The following is a 24377-nucleotide window of genomic DNA, read 5'->3' on the forward strand; positions in this document are numbered from 1 at the left end:
AGCTTTCAGTGAAAGTGAAACTAAACTTACAGTCAACAAGCTGCAAGCTTTTAAACTCTTTATCTCTTAAAGAAAGAAGATATTTGAGACTTGACCAGTACATGAACACATCTGATGCTCATTCACAGGTAACATGATGGAAATATATGAGAAATTTCTCTGAACAAGTTTCTAATGTTAATGTTCTCGTTCAGTGGGGTTTATAATTAACTAATACACATTAGACTAAGTCTTATTAATGAACAAGTTAAACTAGTTGAATTATTTTAATCTACAGTAAAATTTTAATATGATTTAATTAAATGAAAGTAAAGAAAATTAAAGTTTAGTGTTTGTTGTCATTGAGTCACACGGCTTAAAGTGAACCAGGAAGTACAGTATGTGAACTGAAGACAGAATGAAAAACTGAAACACTGTGAAATGTGATTTGTGTTGTGATTATTTTCTGAAACGTTTTAAAGAGAAGAAAAACAATGGCAGAATCTTCACCAACATCACCAAAACCAAGACGGACCAGAAGAGAGAGTATAGAGTTACCTCCATGTAAGCAAACAACACAAAACTCATTATTTATTATGTCATAATTATTTATTATTTTATTATTGATTTAAGACATACTGCAAATAGTGTGTCAATGATAAATGTTGATGATTTCTCTCTGTGTTCTTCAGCTCTGTCATCCTCCAGTGTTTCTATGTCTGAAGAGCTTCAGTGTTGTATTTGTCTGGATGTGTTCAGTGATCCAGTCAGCACTCCATGTGGACACAACTTCTGCAGGATCTGTCTGAAACAGTGCTGGGACAACAGTCAGATCCACAGCTGTCCTTGCTGTAAAGAAACATTCAGTAAAAGACCAGAGCTCAACATCAACACAACACTTAGAGAGATCATGCTGATCTTTAAAGAAAAGTTTAGTCTGAGAAGATCTGAAGTCCTCTGTGACGTCTGTGATGAAAGAAAAGCCCTGAAGTCCTGCCTGATCTGTCAGATATCTTACTGTGAAACTCATCTGGAGCCTCACCAGAGAGTCCTGAACTTAAAGAAACACAAACTGCTGGATCCTGTTGGGAATATAAAAGACTATATATGTGAGAAACATGAGAGACCTCTGGAGCTCTTCTGTAGAGATGATCAGACATGTGTTTGTGTGTTTTGTACTGATGGAGATCACAAGAATCACAACACTGTTCCTCTAGAGGAGGAGAGTAAAGAGAAGAAGGTACGAGTTCATAACAACATTAATACATGCTTTATTCATCTGTTATACATATTCAAACAACATGATCTTTTGTCAGAAGATGATCAAATGTGTCTGTCTATAGATTCAACTGATGAAGACACAGCCAGACATTCAGCAGATGATCCAGAAGAGAATCAAGAAGATTCAAGACATCAAACACTCAGCAGAACTCAGAAAAGTGAGTTGAAGATGTGAAATATTTGATGGATCATAATGTTTTGATTTGTCTTATAAATAAAGGTGATGAATTGTAATGAAAATCTGATTTTTTCAGAGAAGCAGAGAGCAGGAGAAAGCAGCGAGTGTTGAGCTCTTCAGTGATCTGATCAGATCCATTGAGAAATGTCAGACTGAGCTGCTGGAAATGATGGAGGACAAACAGAAAGCAGATGAGAAACAGGATGAAGATCTCATTAAAGATCTGGTGCAGGAGATCACTGAACTAAAGCGGAGAGACAGTGAGCTGGAGAAGATCACACACAGTGAAAATTATCTTCATCTAATACAGGTCAATCTCTCTCTCTATCTCTCTCTCTCTCGGTGCATGCTGGGAGCGTTTGGGGTGTGCGTGAGGGTTTCACGGGGAGTGTAGGAGCTTTTTGCGCCTTTTCTTTTTTTCTACTGCATTTTAATTAAAATGTACTAGAAGAGGAATACTTGGTTTCAACTAAGAAGGTAAAGACTTTGTTTATTTGGAACTTTTGTGGCGGCATTGAGATGGCGTCTCGCCCCGCGGCCGCGGAGGTGGTGGCGTCACCTGTGTCGCTCCGTCACGGCATCAGGTGTGTGCCTGCACATGGCGTGACGGTGGAGGATGTGTTACTGGAGGTCGGAGAATTAATCGGATATGAAAACATTTCTTCGGCGTCGCGGATGAATAAGGCGGTAGTGGTGTTTGTAAAGGAGGAAGAGATGACAAATCGGTTGATAAGCGATGGAATTGTGGTAGGTGGAGAGTTTCTTACTATTTCACCGCTGGTAACGCCAACGACCCGTATAACTGTGTCTAATGTCCCTCCTTTTATTCATAATGATGAAATTGAAATGGCGTTGGCACGGTACGGGAAGTTTGCAAGTGGGATTAAAACTATTCCATTGAGATGCCGAAATGAAGCTCTAAAGCACGTGATGTCATTCAGGAGGCAAGTGTTTATGTTTTTAAATCAGCCAGAGTTGGATATATCGTTTAGAGTTGGCCACGAGGGGAAATCGTATGTGGTTTACGCTAATACTGGTAGCATGAAGTGCTTTGAGTGTGGGGATATTGGGCATAAGAGGATGGCGTGCCCACATAAGGCCCAGGATAGGCAGGACGAGGTAGCTGAACATAGCGCTGTTGTTGAGGATGTTCAGGATAAAAATGATAATGTCCAGATTAATACTGATGAAACAAATTATGATCAGATTACAGAGGAAATAAATTAGGGATGGAAGTAAGTTAGCAATGGTGTCAGAATTATTTAGAATTAAGAAGGTGGATATTGCTTTTTTACAAGAGACACATTCTAATACAGAAAATGAGTTGGAATGGGATAGATGGTGGGAGGGAAAATGTGTGCTAAGCCATGGGACAAATTTTAGCTCTGGTGTAGCCATATTATTCTCAAAAAATATAAATGTAAAGATTTTAGTTGTAGAAGAAGTTGTAAAGGGAAGAGTATTATTAATACATATAGAATTTAAGGGAACTGTGTTTGTGCTTATAAATGTTTATGCCCCAAATATGGGGCCTGAGTGGGTGGAGGTTTTTATGAAATTAAAAGATGCTGTTAAAAACATTGGAGATCAGGTGTGTGTTATCATAGGAGGTGACTGGAATTGCACTGTTGATTTTATCATTGATAGGAATGGGGAAGAACCTCATAATGAGTCAAGTGTGGTATTATCAAAAATTATAAAAGAGTTTAATTTGATTGATATTTGGAGGAAAAGAAATATAGGAATTAGACGATATACATGGCTTAAAGTGTCTGAGAATATAGTTAGTGGGGCAAGACTAGATAGATTTTATATTGATAAAACATGGAATAACAAGGTGATGAATGCTGTTATTTTACCTGTTGGGTTCTCAGATCACCACTTGGTTTTATTTGACCTAAACATGAAGATAACTACAAAACCCAATTATTTTTGGCATTTTAATGTAAAATTGTTACAAGATGTTTTATTTCGTGATAGTTTTAAATTATTTTGGAATAAATGGAAAATGCGTAAAGATTCTTTTGAAAATATGTGTCAGTGGTGGGATGTTGGGAAAGCAAATATAAGAATATTTTGTCAAAACTATAGTTCACATAATACATCAAAGGTGAAATCTGCAGTAAAAAGTTTGGAGAAAGACATTCAAAGAATGGAAAGTACTATTTTTAATAACAATGGAACTGGCCAGAGTGAACTGTTAAATAATAAGAAGAAAGAACTAGGCTCATTATTACAAGAGCAAGTGAAAGGAGCAATTGTACGGGCGAGAATCTGTTCCATTAAAGACATGGACGCTCCTACGTCTTTCTTTTTCAACCTTGAAAAGAAAAGCTCCCAACAAAAACAAATATATCATCTTCAACGGCCCGATGGGACTATAACGTCAGACTCTGTGGAAATAAAGATGCTCGCAGTTAAGTTTTACAAAGAACTGTATGATGCTGAAAACTGTGATGCTGAGAGTGCTTCTGATTTGTTGAGTGATTTACCTCAGGTGGGAGATGAGGGGAAAAAATCACTGGACAGTCAAATAACTTTTCAAGAGATTACAGAAGCAATGAAGCAGTTATCAAATGGACGTTCTCCGGGAATTGATGGACTGCCAGTTGAATTCTACCAAGCTTTTTGGAATATATTAGGACAAGATCTGTATGAAGTACTCATTCAAAGTATCAAAAGTGGTACACTTCCTATAAGCTGCCGTAGAGCTGTACTGTCTTTGCTTCCAAAAAAGGAAATCTAGGTCTACTAAACAACTGGAGACCAGTTTCGTTACTCTGTTTGGACTATAAAATATTGTCAAAGTGTTTAGCAAATAGGTTAGTGTTATTTAGACTTATTGGTTCAAAATGACCAGACGTATTGTATTCCCAAAAGGTCAATCATGGATAACCTCTTTTTATTAAGGGATATAATTGATTTTAACCAATTTAATCATTTAAATCTGGGTATTCTTTGTTTGGATCAAGAGAAAGCATTCGATCGGGTTGACCATGTGTATCTTTTTAAGGTTTTAAAACAATTTGGATTTGGAGAAAATTTTATATCTTATATTAAGTTGTTATATTCCAATGTTTATGTGATGGTTAAAGCTGGTGGAGGATTAAGTGCACCAATACCAGTATTAAGGGGTATTAGACAGGGATGCCCACTTTCTGGACAATTGTATAGCCTTGCTATTGAGCCATTGTTGTGTCGGATAAGAAGAGAATTGAATGGAATTCTACTTCCTGGTATAAATAGTAGTAGTAGGGTATCGTTATCTGCCTATGCGGACGATATCACAGTCTTTATCACAAGTCAGAATGATGTTGATATTTTAACGGGAATTATTAGGAAATACGAGAATGCATCTTCAGCAAAAATGAACTGGGGAAAAAGTGAAGGGCTGATTATTGGTCAGTGGGGAGGGTTGGGACCTCCAAAATTACCTGGTGGAGTACTGTGGGTAAGAGAGGGGTTAAAATTTTTAGGTGTTTTTTTAGGAAATGCAACATTTAAGGGGAAAATTGGGAGGGAATGCTGGAAAAGGTGAATGCTCGATTGTCTAAATGGAAATGTCTATTACCACAATTGTCATACAGAGGGAGGGTTCTGGTGGTAAACAACCTGGCTGCCTCTATTTTGTGGCATAGACTGGTGGTATTGGAGCCACCTGATGAGTTGATCTGCAGGATACAAAGAACTTTTGTGAACTTCTTTTGGAGTGGAGAACACTGGATTCGTGCAGCAGCAATTTATCTTCCAGTTGAAGAAGGAGGCCAAGGTCTGGTGGACGTGAGGAGCAGAATCTGTGCTTTCAGAATCCAAGCAGCACAGAGATTTCTCTACCATAAGGACTTGGTTTGGTCTCAGACTGCAAAGGCTTTTCTTCAAAAAACTGGGGGTCTTGGATTGGATAAACATTTATTTTTAATGAACCTGGACAAGATAAACATGTCTGAGCTTTCACATTTTTACCGGACAATGTTGCATTCATGGAGAACTGTTTTTAAAGTTGAAAGAGAGGTTGATGAACCTGGGAACTGGGTTCTAGAGGAACCATTGTTTTTTAACCCAATGACTCAAACAAGACTTTTGTCCTCTGTAGCTGTAAGTGCATGCTTACAGAGGAATGGAATTGTAAAGCTGGGGCACCTCTTGAATAGAGATGGATGGAAATCGCTAGAGGACCTTAAAGAAATGACTGGCTTAAGATCTTCACGCCTGACAGAAAAGTTCATGGAGGAGATTGTAAACGCGTTACCAAGTAGTTACAGAGAGTATGTTGGCAGAGGAACTTTGATGGGCATGACGAACGAACAAGATTTTCCAGAAATTAAAATCTCTCATCTTATAAAGACGGAGTATGAAGATGAAAATGCGGGGTCAATCCTATCTTTTAGAACTCCGGAGCTGGAATACTTTGAGTTTGCATCAAAAAAAGCAATATATTACTCTACAGTTAAAGTTTTACACCAGAACTCTCTTAAAGGACAAAAAGTCTCAAGGTGGCCAGGTTTGTTGAAGCCAGACTTCCTTGTGAGGGACAGGTGGAGAGCCCTGTATAAGCCTCCTATAGAGAAGCGTACGGCTGATCTGCAGTGGAGGCTTATTCACGGTTCGATAGCTACGGACAGACATGTAGCGCACCTGAATCCAGCAGTGGGTGAACAGTGTAGGTTTTGTGGAATGGTAGAAAATTTGGAACATTTGTTCTTAAGATGTAATAGGTTGAGAGATCTTTTTAATCTACTTGATGGATGGTTTCAAGCTTTTGATGAGGAATTCTTAGAGGAAGTGTTTATTGGGGGTGTGATGTACAAATTCTTAATCAGAAGGAAAGCGTGTCTGTTAAACTACTTGATTGGAACGGCAAAGTTAGCGATTTGGAAGACAAGAAAGAATAAAGGGCTGAATCTTCTTAGTACTGATGCTGAATTAATGTTCAAAAGCCTGGTTGCTGGAAGATTAAATATAGAGTTTGTATATTATAAACTTACAAACAATGAGGAGTGTTTTGAGGATATTTGGTGTCTTAATGATGTTTTGTGTGCAATTGATGAAGGCCAGTTGGTTCTTAATTTTTAAACCTATTTATTTGATTGAGTTTTGATGATGATGTGATTTTTGTCTTTATTCTGTAATTAATAAAGTCTTGTTAAACCTCTCTCTGTCTCTCTCTCTCTCTTTCTCTCTCTCTCTTATACTGATGTATTTCTTCTCTCTCTCTCTCTCTCTCTCTCTCTCTCTCTCTCTCTCTCTCTCTCTCTCTCTCTCTCTCTCTCTCCTGTTGTAGATTGACTCATCATCCCTGTACAGAGCTCCAGACATGAAGAACTGGTCTGAGATCAGTATGAAGACTCATGTGAGTGTGGAGACTCTGAGGAGAGCTCTGACTCAACTACAGAAGACTCTCAATGAGAAACTCACTCCAACTGGTAAATATTAGTTCATCAATGATTATTATATTAGTGATTATTATTATTATACACCAGTATCATCACAGGAACCGCTTAGGGCTGTAACGATTAATTGTGTGTCCCATTAAAAATGCCTGTCCAAATCGATTCTGAATCGCAAGGCTGCGATTCTGTGTTTCATGCACAACTTGTGTGTGTACTACGGCATTTGGTTAGTAGGAAGTCCTTTTCAATCTAAAATCATTATGAGTCGGAGTCGTTTATAACATGCATTTAAAAAAGCCACACTCGTTAAACAAAATCATTCAAAATATTCTTTATTATCATAAAAATACCTGAAACAGTTTGAAGAACAGTGTATAAATATTCCTCTAGATATTTCCTGGAATAGTGTTTGTGATGCTACTACTTCTGTGGCACAAAGGGAGTTTCTGCACAAGAGCTCCCCTGGCTTTGGGATGTGCCGGGATTTCTTCATAATTCATTCAAATTAATTCATTGAGAAAACGCACATTTGCACGATTAATCGTTACAGCCCTAGACCCGCTTCACTGTTTGTATCATTCCTCAACTGGTCATTTCAGAATTGTTAACTTTTACTCACTCATCTGCTCACCCCTCACCTTCATGTAACAGACACTTAAAATAAGAACATTAGTACTGCAATAAACAAGGACAAATCAGTAATCAACAACAGCGCTCTGTTTCAGGTCTATAGTGTCAATCCCCCCTAACGTGTTGCAAGTCCTGTGTTGTTCATGTTGTAGGGTGTACTGACTATGTGCTTACACTGTTAAACCTTACCAGGCTTTTTAGGAGAAAATTACTGGCAACACTGTTGCCAGCTAGTCAGGGGCGATTCCAGGATTTTATAGATGGGGGGGGGGCACAGGGGGGGGCCAAGAACCAGTCGGGGGGGGGGGCAATCAAAAAATTCAAATGAAAATAAATACTGGTTTAGAAAATATTAAGCATGGTTCCCAAAACCTTGTGCAATGCCACATGTTCTAATATAGATGGTATTCATTTTTTGTATTTTGCATGGATTAAACAACAGTTCTGTTCCAGAATAGTTCACTTTAAATAAATTATCATAATTTACTCATCCTAGAGTTATTTCAAACCTGTATGAGTTTTTCTTCGGCTGAACACAAAATAAAATATTTTGAAGAATCTTAGTAGACAGAAAGTTGATGAACCCCATTGACTGCATGTTATTTTGTTCCTACATATGAAGTCAATGGGATCCATCAACTGATTTTGGTTACCAACATTCTTAACTCTTTTCTTTTTTGTGTTCAGCAGAAGAAAGAAACTCATACAGGTTTGAAACAAGTTTAGGTATATGACCATTTAAATTAAGGCCCAATCCCAATTCTACCCCTTACTTCTTCCCCTTTGTTTCGCGCGTTCACGTGAAGGGGTAGGGGTGTCTCAATTCTCTTTTGGCTGAAGGGGAAGGGGTAGGGGTAAGGGCCAGATAGCCCTTCAAACGTAGATTTTCAGGACCACACTTCAGACGAAGGGGTATGATAAATTTCCAATATGGCCCATAAATTTAAGTATTTTTGGACATTAAAAAGTATTTTAATAACAAATAATCACTTGTTTTTTGTTGCCTTTAATCTTGTGTTCATGTATACGGTATGTTCTCAGAAAAAAGATTTGTAAAAATCGCCATGAAAAAAAGTTTGCTAATGTTATTGACTTTGTGATAGTTCCACAACATATATATTTTTTAACAATTTCTTGTAATATTACATTTTATTGTATTATTACATCGAAGCATCTATGACGTAGGAGCTAGCAACGACTTATGATGACGTGTAACGGTCTAGTAGTGGTGTCCCATTTCTTAGGGGAATATTTTCAGCCCTACCCCTTGACACTCTGTTTCGAGGGGCAAGGGGAAGGGGTAGGCGTAGGGGTAAGGGCAAGGGGGAGGGGTATAAAATAGAATTGGGATTGGGCCTAAGTGAACTGTTCCTTTAAGTAGGCTATCTACATTGCGTGTAGCTGGTATTAGTTAACATTCTGACATATCAGGATTTTGGGAAAATATTAGCCTACTTAAAAATTTGTTTTTCTACTCTGTCTGATCTGACTTTCATTGTTTATTAGCCTATATTGTATTTTAACACAACTGAATGCTATTTTTTACATATTATCTGATATGTTGTCAGACAACAAGAAAGAGTTTAAGCTAGTGACTAAACACGACCCAGTAACACCTCGTGTTTAATCCAACCAGCTGTTACTTTATACTGCTAAAATCCTAATTTAAATGCGACATTGTCTGATACAGTTTACATTGACGAGGTGATACGAGGTGATTTCAGATTACCGGTGTGTCTCATGCAGGGTTGCTCTTCTCATTTGATTGTGTTTATGCGCGCTTTAAATTTTAAATGCGAGTGATAGTTTTAATGTAGATTGCGTATAGCGCAGACAATTCAGCGCAAATTCAAAAATATCAGAGAATACTGTTAAGCGTGCGTGCGCATACCGCACCATAGGGAGGGAGAGAGAGAGCTCATGCACAGAGAACTGGTGTGTGTGTGGGAAAACACTAACCTTTCGTTAAGTCATAATACTCGATCAACCGTCTTCTCTGTCAGTAACATCTGTTGACTGTTAACTTTTACGTGAAAAGACAACGGAGGAACCCAGGTGGAAAACACCGCCAACTTTTAACTCCTTCACTCAGTGTCAGAGAGGCACTGTCGAGGTTCCGCACGCAGCAGTGAGAAAGCGTGCACGCGAGAGAGAGAGAGAGAGAGACGCTGCTGAGCGCTTGCAAAAGCACATGAAGCCGTTTTAAATAGTAAAATAAAATGTAAATGGTAATCATGGAAAATCTATTTGATTTGTGCCAGTGTTGAGTCTGTGGCGGGGCGCCCTCCTTCTTCTCGTTTGCACGAGTCTCAAATCAAACAGTGATTAACAACTGGTCCAATTGTGCGGTGGGTGTCGTGGTGTCTCTTTCCTCCCGTTTTAAAAACGCGCAACTACTGTGCTCGCTTCGTCTTCGCGTTTGCGCAAGTCTCAAATCAAACAGTGATTGAAAACTGGTCCAATGGTGTGGTGGGTGTCTGACAACTGGTCCAATGGTGTGGTGGGTGTCATGGTGTCTCTTTCCTCCTGTTTTAAAAACGCACAACTACTGTGCTCGCTTCATCTTCGCGTTCGCGCGAGTCTCAAATCAAACAGTGATTGACAGCTCTCTGGTCCAATGGTGCGGTGGGCATTTTCAGGTTGACAGTAAATCTAGCTGGCCCAATGAGATTGGAGGGGGGGCACCAGGGTGGGCCAATCATATTCCAAGGGGGGCGGTGCCACCCCATGCCCCCCCCCTCTAGACACGCCCCTGCAGCTAGTTACTATACAGCATCTGTAACGGTGACTTACTGGCAACAGTGTTGCCAGTATAGTACTGTATCTATGACAATACAGTGAATAACTGGCAACAGTGTTGCCAGTAATTTACTGTCCCTGTACCATTACGGTGTCTTGCTGGCAACATGTCAGTTTTATACTGTAAGTTAGGAATTACAGTTAATAACTGGCAGCAGTGATTTCAGTTAATTACTGTACAGTACCACATGCTTCAGGTATAATACTGTATATACAGTTTATAAAATGCCGTACTCATTGTGGTACTCTGAAACTTTTGAAAGATTTTTTTATGTTACTTTATTAAAAATGGAGATATAAGCCCAAAATATTTAGACAAATACACTTTATTACTGTGGAAATAGATGTCAGGATCAGAGGACGGATGAACCCAATCGCAGACAAAGTTAGGGAAAACAGAAAACACTTTATTTACTAACATAAAACAAAACCCTAGAAACCCTAAAAAACTAGATAACCACATGAAAATGAGAACAAAACAAAATGAACCTGCACAGTGTAATGTTTCACTGTGAGGCTGAGGATCCATTTGAAGTCTTTATTGTCTTTCAATGTAAAACCGAACAGGTTATACACCAACAACACAATTCAAGGGACAGGCAAACTCGTAGTCGTATAACAGGCAGGAGATAACGACAGGCAGCAAACAATTGTAATAAAGGATAAACAGATCAAAGTCACAAACCAGAGAATAAACAGACAGGGAAAACGCTCAGTAAAGACAGCCGTGGCAAATCAAGACTTCGCACTGAAAGAATGTCCAAGTGGAGTATTTAAAGGGTTCATGATGGGATACAGGTGGAGTGTAATCAGTCCCGGTATGTGGAATCATGGGAAATGAAGTCCAAAATGAGCATTAAAACTCGGGGGATGGCTCCCTCTGGTGGTGATCGGGGTATGAGGCGGGCGCCTTGTTCATCACACACAGAACTAAGGACACAATGACATTATATAGAAAAAAGAAACAAGATAACCAGGGGAAACAGGTGATGGGATAAAACCAATGATTACTAATAAGCAGGAGGACAAGGGGGCGGGGACAAGAGACAAGACACCACTTAACAAGGCCATGAACCTCCACATAAAGCATGGGACTGCCAGAACCCTGCCATCATGACTAGATCTAAATACAAAACAAGACTCCTTGGCAGGATCCTGACAATAGATAAATACAAATACAAATAGACCAATTCTTTTAAGACACCTAACAAAATCATGTCAAATCCCACCCTCAAAAAAAAGATCTCAGTCACCGTTGACCCTCAGGTTATTCCAAAACTGCAGTAATTCAACATAATTTAAATGACCTTCTTTTATCCTTACAATTCAAGCATTAACGAAAATGCTCCATATAACTCGAAGTAGAAACCAGAAATTAAGCTCTGTTTTTTGCACAGGCCTACTAAATGGTTAATGGTGCCACATGATGATCAACAGTAAAAATGACAAATTTTACCTCCAGGAAAAACCACCAACAATCAAAAATGCATGATAATAAGGTGTTATGGCTTTGCAATCAAAAAATGTTGCTATAATGGAAGTCAATGGGGCAAAAACAGCCACTAAAAATAAATGAGCAAGAATTTTTTTTATCTGATGCTGCACAAAAACTAAAAATTCATCAAAGACAATGTTTTTTCTAATCTTTGACATGCCCAATACTGTGAAAAGGGTTTACAAATCCAGTCCAAAATCACTTTTTATATTGAAAATAAGTCATTTTGTATTTATTTACCAAATAAGTAACATCACTTATAAACTTGGCAATTAAAGAGTTACAATCATGGAATTTTTGTTGGTAATTTTGATGATGTGTATGTGTGTGTGTTAATGCATTAATCCTTGTTTTCTGACTGAAGATGTAAACAGTTTTCAATAAATTGTGACGTAGTGCATCATGGGGAATGTAGAGGACAGTAATTTACCAGACAATATTACAGTTATTTCCCTTAATTGGTGCAAAGAGTAATTTACTGTAGTTTATTATTAGTGCAGCATAACTGAACCTCATATCACAGTAAAATACCTTTCACCGATGTTAAAGCTAAATACTGCCAATTTACAGTTATTTACCCAGAAATCTACAGCAAGGTTTAACAATGTATGTTGCTGAGCTGTTTTTTCCCTGTTCCCAAACTGTACTCCTTTTGGAGCATAGTCTGGGGGTTTGTTTTTTCTCCTCCCCTCCCTCATGTAATGCTTTACTTCTTCTCAATGCCCTGTCGACCTGTTATGTCTACCCCCTTGTTTTTATGTATTGTATGTATGGACAGGTTGATGGATTGAAATTTTGTTGTATTGTAAAGTACAATGACAATATAGGCTTCATCATCATCATAAGTGACAGGGAGTCAGTAAACCTTGTTTAATGGGGAGTTTCACTCAAATAGTGCATTCATTGCCACCAACTAGATTATAAACGCTATACCAATGAGTTTTTAACACATATCCTGATGAATTTATAGTGTTATAAACACTCATTTTTCAACCTCGTGCTCTTCTCACTTCCGTCACATACTGTACAATAAAAACCTCACACCTATGAGTCAGTGATGATATTCAAAACAAACGTCTGAAAGGGTTTCCTGTCATCCTGGGTTTTGAATCCATGGCAGAAGTAAGTTGTTTTGCACAAAAATATCCTTTTAAAGACCCTCCTTTGTTGTTTTACATTTTTCACACATTTTTGCCATCGAAACACAATATCGCTCTCGTAGTCGTGTGATTAGGTTCCATAGCAAAATTTGTATTTATGATTTTATTGTTTTGCCCTTTTCTCAGACACAAAGTGTAAATCTTAAAATATGTAAATGCATGATATGAAACATTTCTAATACACTCTTAGAAAGGAAGGTACAAAAGCATAAGTCACGGTGGTACCTTTTCAAAAACTACACTTTTATACCTCAAAGAACGTTTCTGTACCTAAATGTTACATATTTTGTTACATATTCACACTTTTGTACCTTTTATCTGAAAGTGTATTTAAAACTATTTTGCAAAAGAAATACTGAAAATGTACAGAGTGGTTGTTGGGAAAATGAGTAAGGAAAGAGTCAAGAAACTGAAAACACAAAGAATACAAACCAATAAACAAGAGATCACAAAAACATTCATTTATTTTGCTACCCCACCATTTAAAAATACTCTGTGCCCGGTTGCATGAAACTCCTTAAGTGAGGGTTTCCTGAGGGAGAAAAAATCCCTGAGGTAAGGGATTTCTTTAAGAGCGTTGCAACAAAGGTCTTAACTTGTCACCCTTACCTAAGTGTTTATACTAAGTATTTTACGGTAGTCTCTGCAAAAACATGGCAGCGGAGAAGTGGTTGCTATAGTTACAAAATCTCACAGCGTAAACAAATCAACGCATGCAGCTCAACAGACGGCTGATTTGTGTACAATGATACATCGCAAATAACAGACTGTCAAGTGCGGCATGTGTAAAACCTCAAAGAAATTAAAACTTGAAGCACTTTACATTGACGGACGATCAAACCGCTATTCTCAGAATAAATGCGCATCACTTTTCACTATAGGGACTATTTCGATCGCTAGAAATGCGCGTTGGTACTTAGTTTTCTTAAATAACCATAAAATCAGCCATCGCGACGCGTGTGACGTTAAGGGACCTGTTATAGTCCCTTAAAGGACAAGTTCGGTATTTTACACTTAAAGCCCTGTTATCAGATTGTTTATAATGAAATAGAACGGTTTTGACTGAAATTTCGACATCTGCGGCTGCCCCGAGGATTTTTGGGTGTTTGTGTTTCAGCTCCTACCTTTACAATGCGTTTAATGGTGCACTGGAACAATCCTTTCTAAAATGCATTAAACCTTCGTTTACAAAGACACGAAACTCACCGAGTGGTCAGGGGTATTCAATGATATGCTCACACAAAAACTGCGTTAAAAGACGCTTTCCAACAGCTGTTTTAGCATTCGTTGTTAACTTGTGGACCTATTTTTCCAAACGCCCCACACCCGTACATTCTTCCGCTTAGAGCTTGAATAATAGACACTCCAGCCCAGATGGTGGCGCTAATCCGACATTGCCAATTGCAAGAATAGAAACAAAGTTCCCGGCGCGGAGTAATACCGTACCTTACAGCACAACTAATACAAGTCAATGGAGTTGGCAAAAACTACGATAAAGCCTGTTGGAATGCGTATTTTGCGGCGGTTTTTGTGTGGGCGTGCCGGTGGGCACCCCTGGCCACTCGGTGGGTTTCACGTCTTTGTAAACGAAAGTTTAATGCATTTTAGGAAGGATTGTTCCAGTGCACCATTAAACCCATTCTAAAGGTAGGAGCTGAAACACAAACACCCAAAAATTCTCTGGGCGGCCGCATGTGTCGAGGTTTCGGTCAAAACCGTTCTATTTCATCATAAACAATCTGAAAACAGGGCTTTAAGTGTAAAATACCGAACTTGTCCTTTAAGTTTTTAAGGGAAAATGGGACTTAAGGACTTTGCAGCACTGCATAGCAGAACTTAAGGTAATACTTTAGCATTTAAGGGTAAATACTTATTGACAGGCTTAAGGTTCACTTAAGGGTTTTTCTTGCAACCCCTTTTTTATTAAGGGCACCCTTAACCTTATATTTAAGGGATTTCTTAGCTTAAGGACTTTCATGCAACCGGGCATAGCTCTTTAGAAATGTGCATGAAGTTTTAGAGAAATAAAAAAAAATGTACAGTATAACCAGGTGGATGAAAGTGCTGCCACACTGTAAAAATACTTTGCTGCCTTAAATATTTTTTGTTGAATCAGCTCAGATTTACAAGTCATTTCAACTTACTATTATTTATGTTGACTAGAGATGAGTTGTTATAACTGCATGTGAGTTGTTATTACTTATAAGATATAGTTGAAAAAAGTCAACTTCGTTTTATAAGTTGTAACAACTCATCTCAGACTTATTTTTTATAGTGTAATAACCCACATATCATCTGCTATAGAGATATAGTTACTGATTCTTGTTAACTGTCAGTGTTTTTTAGTTTCTTCTCTAAACTCTTGTTGATGTTTTATTGTGATTTGTGTTGACAGTGATAATGAAGATGCAGCAGTATGCAGGTACAATGTGTGATCTGCACTCTTCTCTGACATTCTCTAACAATAATACTTTACATACACAAACTCATCTCTACTATTATAAACACATCAACATCTTTATATTGTCATTCATATTCTCTCATCTCTCTCTCAGTGGATGTGACTCTGGATCCTGATACAGCTCATCCAAAACTCATCCTGTCTGAAGATAGAAAACAAGTGAAACATGGAGACATTAAACATAAACTTCCAGATAATCCAGAGAGATTTGATTATTGTGTCAGTGTCCTGGGAAAAGAGGGATTCACTTCAGGGAGATTTTATTTTGAGGTTCAGGTGAAGGACAAAACTAAATGGACTTTAGGAGTGGCCAGAGAATCTATTAACAGAAAGGGAAAGATCACAGCGTCTCCTCAGAATGGATTCTGGACTGTGACTCTGTGGAATGAGAATGAATATTGGGCCAGTGCTGATCCTGATGTCTCTCTGTGTCTGAAAGTGAAACCACAGAAGGTCGGGGTGTTTGTGGATTATGAGGAGGGTTTGGTTTGTTTTTATGATGTAGAGTCCAGGTCTCATATCTACTCTTTCACTGCTCAAACTTTCACTGAGAAACTCTTTCCATTCTTTTGCCCATGGCCAAATAATGAAGGTAAAAGTTCAGCTCCTCTGATCATCTTACCGTTCATTACAACAAATGAATTTACATCCAGAATATAAAATACTAAATTAAACACTACAGCAGGGGCGGAGCGGGGGGGTGGCCTATGGGACTCAAGCCCCGAATGTTTTGTCAAAAGCCCCGAATCTTTTCAGATCTGTAAAATGAATTAATCCAGGACGCTAGGTGGCGGCACTCAGCTTTAACTCTCCGGTCCCCCACTCAACTGAAAATGAATAAGAGATGCGTGTTAAAGGCAAAATAACATTCTGAATCTCCCCACAGTAAACGCATTTTCAAAGTGTCTTTATTATTACAGTGCCTTCGTTATTACTGTAAGTGTATATTTATAGTTCAGGGCTCGAAATTGCGACCATTTTGGTCGCATATGCGACCGAAATTTAATCTGTGCGACCTTAAATATATTTGGGAGCATTTGTGCGACTGCCCATTTTGTTGTGACGCTAGTTGATTGTGATCCTGCGTGCTGGCGCTGTCCCAGGTTCAGTGTTCTCTCCAACGATACATAACCAATCAAATTTCACCATTAAGTTCTTGCGTTTAATGAAGACCGCAGATTGGCTAATATGAGCGTCAGTCATTCCTTGTTGCCGTGAAGCGCGTAAATGTGAAAAGACGAACGCGTCGCGAGCATGACGAGAGCGAGCCGATTACAGCCAAGGTTATTACTGTATTTTTTGACGACGATCGGGATTCAAATGTAACTCCACCACAGGAAAATACGAGTTGACGTTAAACCTTTCAGAGAGAGTGGCTTAAAGATTTCGAGTGTCTATGATGTAACTGTTTACTGTAAATCCTGTAAAACGGTGTTAATGGCGGAATCAAAACATTTTAAGCGCCAGACGTACCTTGCTTAAACATGGCGAAAGTGCCAAAAACACAAGACGTGTCATGACAAATGTGTTTATTATTGATGGAGACACCGACCTGTCTGTCAGTGTGTTTAATGGTGTATGTGCGCATGCGCTGGTGAATGGACATTCGACAAACATCCTTGTGGTCCATGTTGCTGTGGAATACGACAATGCTGATGGTATGTTTTTGTTGTATTTTTTAAAGCATTGCCTATTTAGTAGTAAAAGCATCCTGGTAATGCAGTTATCAATACCAATATATATTAGCCTTCTATATTAGGGTCACTTTTGTAATGTCACAATTAATCAGTGTTTTACGTGTTTGCTAGATTTTCTATGTAATCTTAGTCATGTTACCTGTAATTGTTAAATTATTATTGCTGCTATACTATTTCAGCAGCATTTGGGTATTAATTTAGGAATTTATGCAGCAAAAAATAAAATAAAATAAAATAGAAGACCAACTTTTAAATGCTGGCCATAGGACGTGTAAAGCTCGGTGGTGGTGTTTTATTTTTAATAAAATAAATCTATTAACATTTACATTGTAGTTGTGGTACTTTTTAATTTTTGGATGGATGCGCCTAAATTTTTGCTGGTGCTCCTAACTCTTTAAAGTTGGGAGCACCAGTGCTACCAAATAAAAAAGTTAATTTTGAGCCCTGTAGTTATGTGATGTAAATACTGTTAAATAGCGTCAACTGATATATTATCTGCATGGCTAACGTCTAACTTACTGTGGTGCTCTGGTCTAGTCTGCCCCATTGGTCATTGGTAAGGTTGTATTTAAAGTACATTTAATAACAGTGAATTAAAACTTTGAAAAAACTTGCTCATTGTTGCATATATACTTTTTTAGAGATGGATATACGATTTATATTTTTAAAGACATCAGAAGTAAGAAGGTGAGAAAGTATATAGTTAGTTAGGTATGTTTTGTCCATATGCATTTGAAATTCGCAATGATTTTACCTCAGAAATACATTGATAGACAGTTATAAAATGTGAATCCCCAATCTCTTACATTAAAATATCCTTATGTGTGATAACTGTCAGTGCAAATAGGAAGAGAGGAGGGTGGAGAGAGATCACAGACAGACAGATAGACAGAAAGAGAGAGAAACGCTTCCATAAGCATGTGAGAAATTGTTCTGTCAATGAAGTCAAAAATTGTTATTCTTATGTAGCTTTATAGTTACTGGATTAGCCTTCAGCAAACATGTTTGCCTATTTTTGGATAAGAGAAGTTAAAGTATCATTGTCAAAATTTGTTATGTTGCAGTTTCAAAATGACAATACCAGTGTTGGGTAAGTTACTCAAAGTAATTAATTACTAGTTACTAATTACATCTTCAATCATGTAATTAAATTACTTTACAAATTACTCCAAAAAGTATTTAATTATTACTAATTACTTTCTAAATCCTATTTAGTACATGATACAAGGATAGGCTTGAAATGGCTCGAAGAAACAATATATAAAAGTACATCAATTATTCTGGTCCCACTTTAGGGTTCATTTCTCTCTATTAATTAACTATTAACTACTTTTGCCTCAATATACTCCAACTACTGCTTATTAATACTAAAGTAGTTGTTTATTTTAAGTATTTGTAGAAATGGTGAGGGTTAAGGGTGTAGAATAAGGTTTTGCAGAATCAAGCATTAATATGTGCTATTTAAGTAGGCCTACTAAAAAACTGTCAACATCTCAGTAATATTAATGCTAATAATCAACCAGTTAATAGTGAGAATTGTAAACTAAAACCATGTTAAATCCACTATTTATTATAGTATACATAATTGTTCTACAGTCCATAGACAGTATTTAGTTACATCAGAAGTAACTGTAATTCGATTACAAGAAAAATAAGAGTAATCCCTTACATTACTTTTTCAAGTAATTAAATTACAGTAACAAATTACTTAGTAACTAGTTACACCCAACACTGGACAATACAGGGAACACGTAGATTAAAAAATAGTTTATAAAGCTGCCGTAAATGGAGAAAAAATATCGGCAGGGGACCAAGCTTTGAAACCCCTAGATGTGGGCTAAGCCCCCAATGTCTACAATGTCTGGCTCCGCCCCTGCTGGAAGGCAGCTAAAAACCATCAGGACATAAACACTGGTTTATTTTATTTTGTTGGAGCCTTACCTCCAGATAAAGTAATAAACTGGATTGATGATTTAAATGTTGTTTACTCACATGTGTGTTGTGAACTCTCCGGATTTTATGTTGTGCACTACTCCACTCGTTCACTTCTCGGTTCGTTTACAGTGTCGCGTGAGCAGCTACACTGCAGGTTCGACTTCATTTGGCGCTAAGCAGACCTATTGGTGATGTCAAAGTACCGCGAGAGCGATTCAAAGCGGATTTCTCCATGTGATAACGACAATCGCTCTCGCGGTACTTTACTGTCACTCGTTTGTGGGCTCTTGTGGGGCCACAACAGTCTGCTCCCCAGTCACTTTCGCGCCAATATGATTTCATACGCCGATCGGATCGCGCAGATGCCTGCATATCACGTAGACTACACCACTGTTTATACTTTACATTTTCTGCGTTTCTGATGTCATTTTCCTTTTTTAATTTCCGCTTCGCGCTCCCACTTAGCTTCTCCATGTCTCGTTTTTTTCTGTTGTAGCAGTAGTAAGAACCTTTGACCCACCTCATGCGGACTGACCAATGAGTAGAGGGTCTTAACTTGAGGCCCTCTCTTCATTGGTCAGTCCGCATGAGACTGACTCTCAACCGCTCTCAACTCACGTTCAAAGTCATAGGCAGCGCAGCGTCTCTCTTTGCAGCGCTAAAGCCCGTGTTGACAGTTTGTTTAATATAAAGCGGCCAGCGGGAGTTTACCAGATACAGTATTTTGCTCGTGCCCTTGCTGCCCTGGGCCCTTTGGAGATTTTGGGCCCCTGGGCAATTGCCCAGTTGCCCGTATGGTTAATCCGGCCCTGGTCCCAGGTATCGGAATCGGGAAAAGAAAAATGGTATTGAAACATCTCTACAACTAACACAGACTATAAATGCTAAACCAATTAGTTTTTAACACGTATCCTGATGAATATATAGTGTTATAAGCACTCATTTCTCAGTCTCGCGCTCTTCTAACTTCCTTCACGTACTGTAAAATAAAAACCACACACCCGTGAGTAAGTTATGATATTTAAAACAAACGTCTAAAAGGGTTTCCTGTCATCCTTGGTTTTGAATCCATGGCAGAAGTAAGTTGTTTTGCACAAAAATATCCTTTTAAAGACCCTTCTTTGTTGTTTTAAATTTTTCACACATTTATGCCATTGAAACACATCACTTTCGTAATCGTGTGATGCGGGTTTTTATTCATGATTTTATTGTTTCGCCTTTTCTCAGAGTGTAAATCTTAAAATATGTAAATACATGAAACATTTCTAATATACTCTCAGAAAGGAAGGTACTGTATTGGCCATTGAGCCCTTAGCTATTGCAATCAGAAATAGTTATGAGAGAGCTGGCATCAAAATATTGGGTGATGATAGAGGAAGTCACAACCTCTAAAATTCCCTTAAGTTTATATCTCTACTTAGCTAACGTTTCCATATTGAAGAAACTCACTCAAAACCCCTTTGTTAGAAATACTGTGATAATATGGCATGAGGTGTTAAATTACCTTAAAGAAAATGCTCCTTTATCCCAGTTCACCCCTATCTGGGGGAATATGTCAGGGTTTGTATTGACAAAAATAAACTGAGGCAAGGATCCAAATGCAGATGACACAAAACTTCAATAAAGATCAAATGATAGACAGAGAAAAAAACCACTGGGCAAGCCAGGGAGCAAAATGTAGATAACACTGGAGATCAACAACTGCCGTGCTGGTAAGGAGATAGAGTCACAGTCACACACTGGAGATCACACACCAAGCTGGATGTAGAAATAGGAAGCGCTCTGCTGGCCAGACCAAAGTAGGAGGGGTTTTCAATAAATTACTACAATGTTTATATTTGGGTTAAATAGTGCATGAGGAATACAGAGACTGATGTTGCCCGTCTCCATTTCACGTAACTGTAAACTGCCTACCTACAACAAGCCAACAGGCTACCTGACTTAAAACACACCTGACATGCCAACTTGAATTGCTATGTGTTTCCATGACACTTCCTTCCGCTGTCTCTATAGGAGCGTAAACTTGTATTATAACGCGGGTAATCGTCACAGAGCACAGCGCAAAAGTTAAACTATTTTGAACTTTGACCACGGCGTGAGTGCAAGCTGCGCTTGCGCATTGCTCGACGCAACAACAAACCGCCCTCGCACGGCACAAGCCGTTGAAATGAATGGGTTTCATAGCGCAGCACACACCGCTTCCTATGTGAAAGCCGCATTACTTGTCAAATGTCTACGGCCCATCATCAATTATTCCTTACATATTAGGACCTTTTTTAAAGGTAGGGTACCAATGACAACTTTTTTACCTTTTTTCTGAGAGTGTATTTAAAACTGTATTTTAATTACATTTACAAACTTGAAAATGTACCGAGTTTTTGTTGGGAAAATGAGTTAGGAAAGAGTCAAGAAACTGAAAACACAAAAGGGTCTTGAGAGAATACAAAACATTTCACAAAAAATCACAAAAACATTTATTAATTTTGCTTCCCCACCATTTAAAAATACTCTGCTCTTTAGAAATGTGCATGAAGTTTTAGAAAAATAATAAAAAAAGAAACACAATCTGCATGTACAGTATAACCACAAAATGAAACTGCTGATAATAACCCAAATATCATCTGCTATAGAAATATGGTTACTGATTCTTGTTATCTGTCAGTGTTTTTAAGTTTCTGTAAACTCTTGTTGATGTTTTATTGTGATTTGTGTTGACAGTGTTGATGAAGATGCAGCAGTATGCAGGTACAATGTGTGATCTGCACTCTTCTCTCACATTCACTAACAATAATACTTTACATACACAAACTCATCTCATCACACATCAACATCTTTATATTGTCATTCATTTTCTCTCATCTCTCTCTCAGTTGATGTGACTCTGGATCCTGATACAGCTCATCCAGAACTCATCCTGTCTAAAGATAGAAAACAAGTGCGAGATGGAGACATTAAACATAAACTCCCAGATAATCCAGAGAGATTTGATAAGGCTGTCTTTGTCCTGGGAAAAGAGGGATTCTCCTCAGGGAGATTTTATTTTGAGGTTCAGGTGAAGGACAAAACTAAATGGGATTTAGGAGTGGCCAGAGAATCTATTAACAGAAAGGGAAGGATCACAGCAACGACTCGGGATGGATTCTGGGCTTTGACTCTGAGGAATGAGGATGAATATTCGGCCCGTGTTGATCCCGATGTCTCTCTGTGTTTGAAATTGAAACCACAGAAGGTCGGGGTGTTTGTGGATTATGAGGAGGGTTTGGTTTGTTTTTATGATGTAGAGTCCAGGTCTCATATCTACTCTTTCACTGTTCAAACTTTCACTGAGAGACTCTTTCCATTATTCAGTCCATCTCTTAATGATGAAGGTAAAAATTCAGCTCCTCTGATCATCTCACCTGTTCATTACAACAAATGAATTCACATCCATAAAACATTAATTAGAAAATTTATAAAAAGTTAAGAACTATGAAAAATAACAAAATATGAATTTCCTGTTTTTTTAATGATAATATGTAGGTAAATCTTCAGAATTTGTTTTTAAATACAAACCCAAACGTTAAATGCTAGACATTATGTCTAAAATAAAGTTTTATAATTCTCCATAAATGAGTTTTCTGCAAAAAGGTTTTCCTCGACTCTTACATTCATGTTAAGTTGCTGGATTAGTTTGAGAATAAATCTCAAGATTTGATTTAAATGTTAATTTTAACATCATTTGTAGATATAGTTAAAATTACTACAACTCATTACATATAAGAAAGCTTTTTTAGCTGGGTATTAGGTGTTATGAGAGCCAGATTGGCTCCCTCTGCTGGCCTTCAAAGGTTTCTTTCATCTGTCACTATCCGGACTACATTACCCAGCATCCCTTGCACTACCAGCTCCTCACCACACCTGTTTCCTAATCACCTGGACTATTTAATCCAGTGTTTCCCAACCCTGGTCCTCGGGCATCCCCTCCCAGAAAGTTTTAGATGTCTCCTTATTTAACACACCTGATTTCACTCATCAGCTTGTTAGGGAGACATGTTTACCATTTTAGAAGGAGGCTGACAAGTCGAATCAGGTGTTTTAAATAAGGAGACATCTAAAACTTTCTGGGAGGGGGTGCCCGAGGACCAGGATTGGGAAACACTGATTTAATCCATTCACACACACACACACACACACACACACACACACACACACACACACACACACACACACACACACACACACACTCACATTGCGAAGTCTTGCTAGCCTGGTCTACAATTCTGAGCTTTATTCAGGGGCGATTCTAGGATTTTCATTTTAGGGGGGCTTAGCCCCCAGTAAGGGTATGATTAAAAAAATATTATTTGACTATTAGGGTAGGGTTGTATACTACTTACCTTATTGCAATCCACTATTCCATTGTATTCCCTGTGTTTCATATATGGGACTAGAACATTTTGTCATGCCCGGTTTTGCTATGCTGGGGTGCTCTATTTTTGACTGAATTTGTTTGGCCCATCTTTCTCCTCCTAGGCTGAAGGGGGAGTTGTCGTTTCTGGGCAGGACTATAAAGGACATTTCCTGCCAGCTGTTCGCTCTCTGCCCTGCTGTGCATGTTTTGATGGCCTGGGCTCTGGCCTTTGTGCTGGCAGCAGTGCCACCATTATAATCCTTTAATTTTTGTTTTTCAGCACAACACATAGTCTACACCTTACTGATTCGCATTACACTTTTGGATTAGTCTTTTCATTTTCTACATTTACTGACTAGATACATTTATTGATTTAAATTATGCTTTTATTAATAATTTGAATGATTTAATAAATTACTTTTGATTTAACTGAACAGTTGTTGTGGTCTCCTCTATGTCATTGCTGCTGTGAGCCAAGTAGTCGTGACATATGGGGGCTCGGCCATTTCTGATCCCGAATTGTAAGTAGATCACTATAATTCACGTCATTGTGTAGGCTTTAGTTGCGTGTATGGTGCTACGTCATCGGTTCACATTTTTGTGAATGAAAGTTACCGTTGATCAGCTGGTGGTAGTCTAATCAGCTGGCACGTGTTTTGTTTGTTTGCTGGGGAGTTCCGCATCGATTGTTCAGTTATTTTTTTGGATTTTTAAAGATTGGAGTATTGTCGTTAAGCAGAGCTATTTAGTCAACCACTTTTTCTGTTTGTTGATTTAAAACAAACAAACGGATTTGTGTGGCGAAGAGTGTTTTTATTTACCTTACGGGATGGCATTTGACGGAGTCTGTTTTATCCCCGATTAGTGCGCTTCGGCGTTGTGGGTTTAGTTTGCTGGTCACCGAAGTCCAAACGAGGGCACCGCCGTGGAAAACCGGCTGAATTGACGTTTGTCGGGACAGTACGATTCCAGCGGTATTGGT

At 38.3% G+C, this 24377-nt stretch overlaps 2 protein-coding genes across 2 annotated transcripts; both read left to right on the forward strand.

Moving 5' to 3' along the window:
- Positions 1 to 333: 333 nt before the first annotated feature.
- On the forward strand, positions 334 to 22917 carry LOC141353289 (E3 ubiquitin-protein ligase TRIM39-like). Its single transcript, XM_073859752.1, has 7 exons — positions 334 to 543; positions 672 to 1219; positions 1323 to 1418; positions 1515 to 1748; positions 6720 to 6861; positions 21724 to 21750; positions 21876 to 22917. Exons 1-7 carry the CDS (start codon positions 474 to 476, stop codon positions 22421 to 22423), a joined length of 1665 nt encoding a protein of 554 aa, XP_073715853.1. The 5' UTR covers positions 334 to 473; the 3' UTR covers positions 22424 to 22917.
- On the forward strand, positions 15395 to 17249 carry LOC141353214 (erythroid membrane-associated protein-like; the record flags this gene model as incomplete). The annotated part of the gene is made up of 1 exon (XM_073859690.1): positions 15395 to 17249. A coding segment is annotated over one exon (639 nt), but the record flags the coding sequence as incomplete, so codon positions are not given.
- Positions 22918 to 24377: the final 1460 nt, after the last annotated feature.

The sequence above is a fragment of the Misgurnus anguillicaudatus genome, chromosome 21, assembly GCF_027580225.2.
Source record: "Misgurnus anguillicaudatus chromosome 21, ASM2758022v2, whole genome shotgun sequence".
Taxonomy (NCBI): Eukaryota; Metazoa; Chordata; class Actinopteri; order Cypriniformes; family Cobitidae; genus Misgurnus; species Misgurnus anguillicaudatus.

Coding starts and splice junctions, on each gene's coding strand:
- LOC141353289 (XM_073859752.1), top strand. CDS start 474: ATGGCAGAATCTTCACCAACATCACCAAAACCAAGACGGACCAGAAGA. Junction 1,220..1,322: donor AGGAGAGTAAAGAGAAGAAG/GTACGAGTTCAT, acceptor GTCTGTCTATAG/ATTCAACTGATGAAGACACA. Junction 1,749..6,719: donor ATTATCTTCATCTAATACAG/GTCAATCTCTCT, acceptor CTCCTGTTGTAG/ATTGACTCATCATCCCTGTA.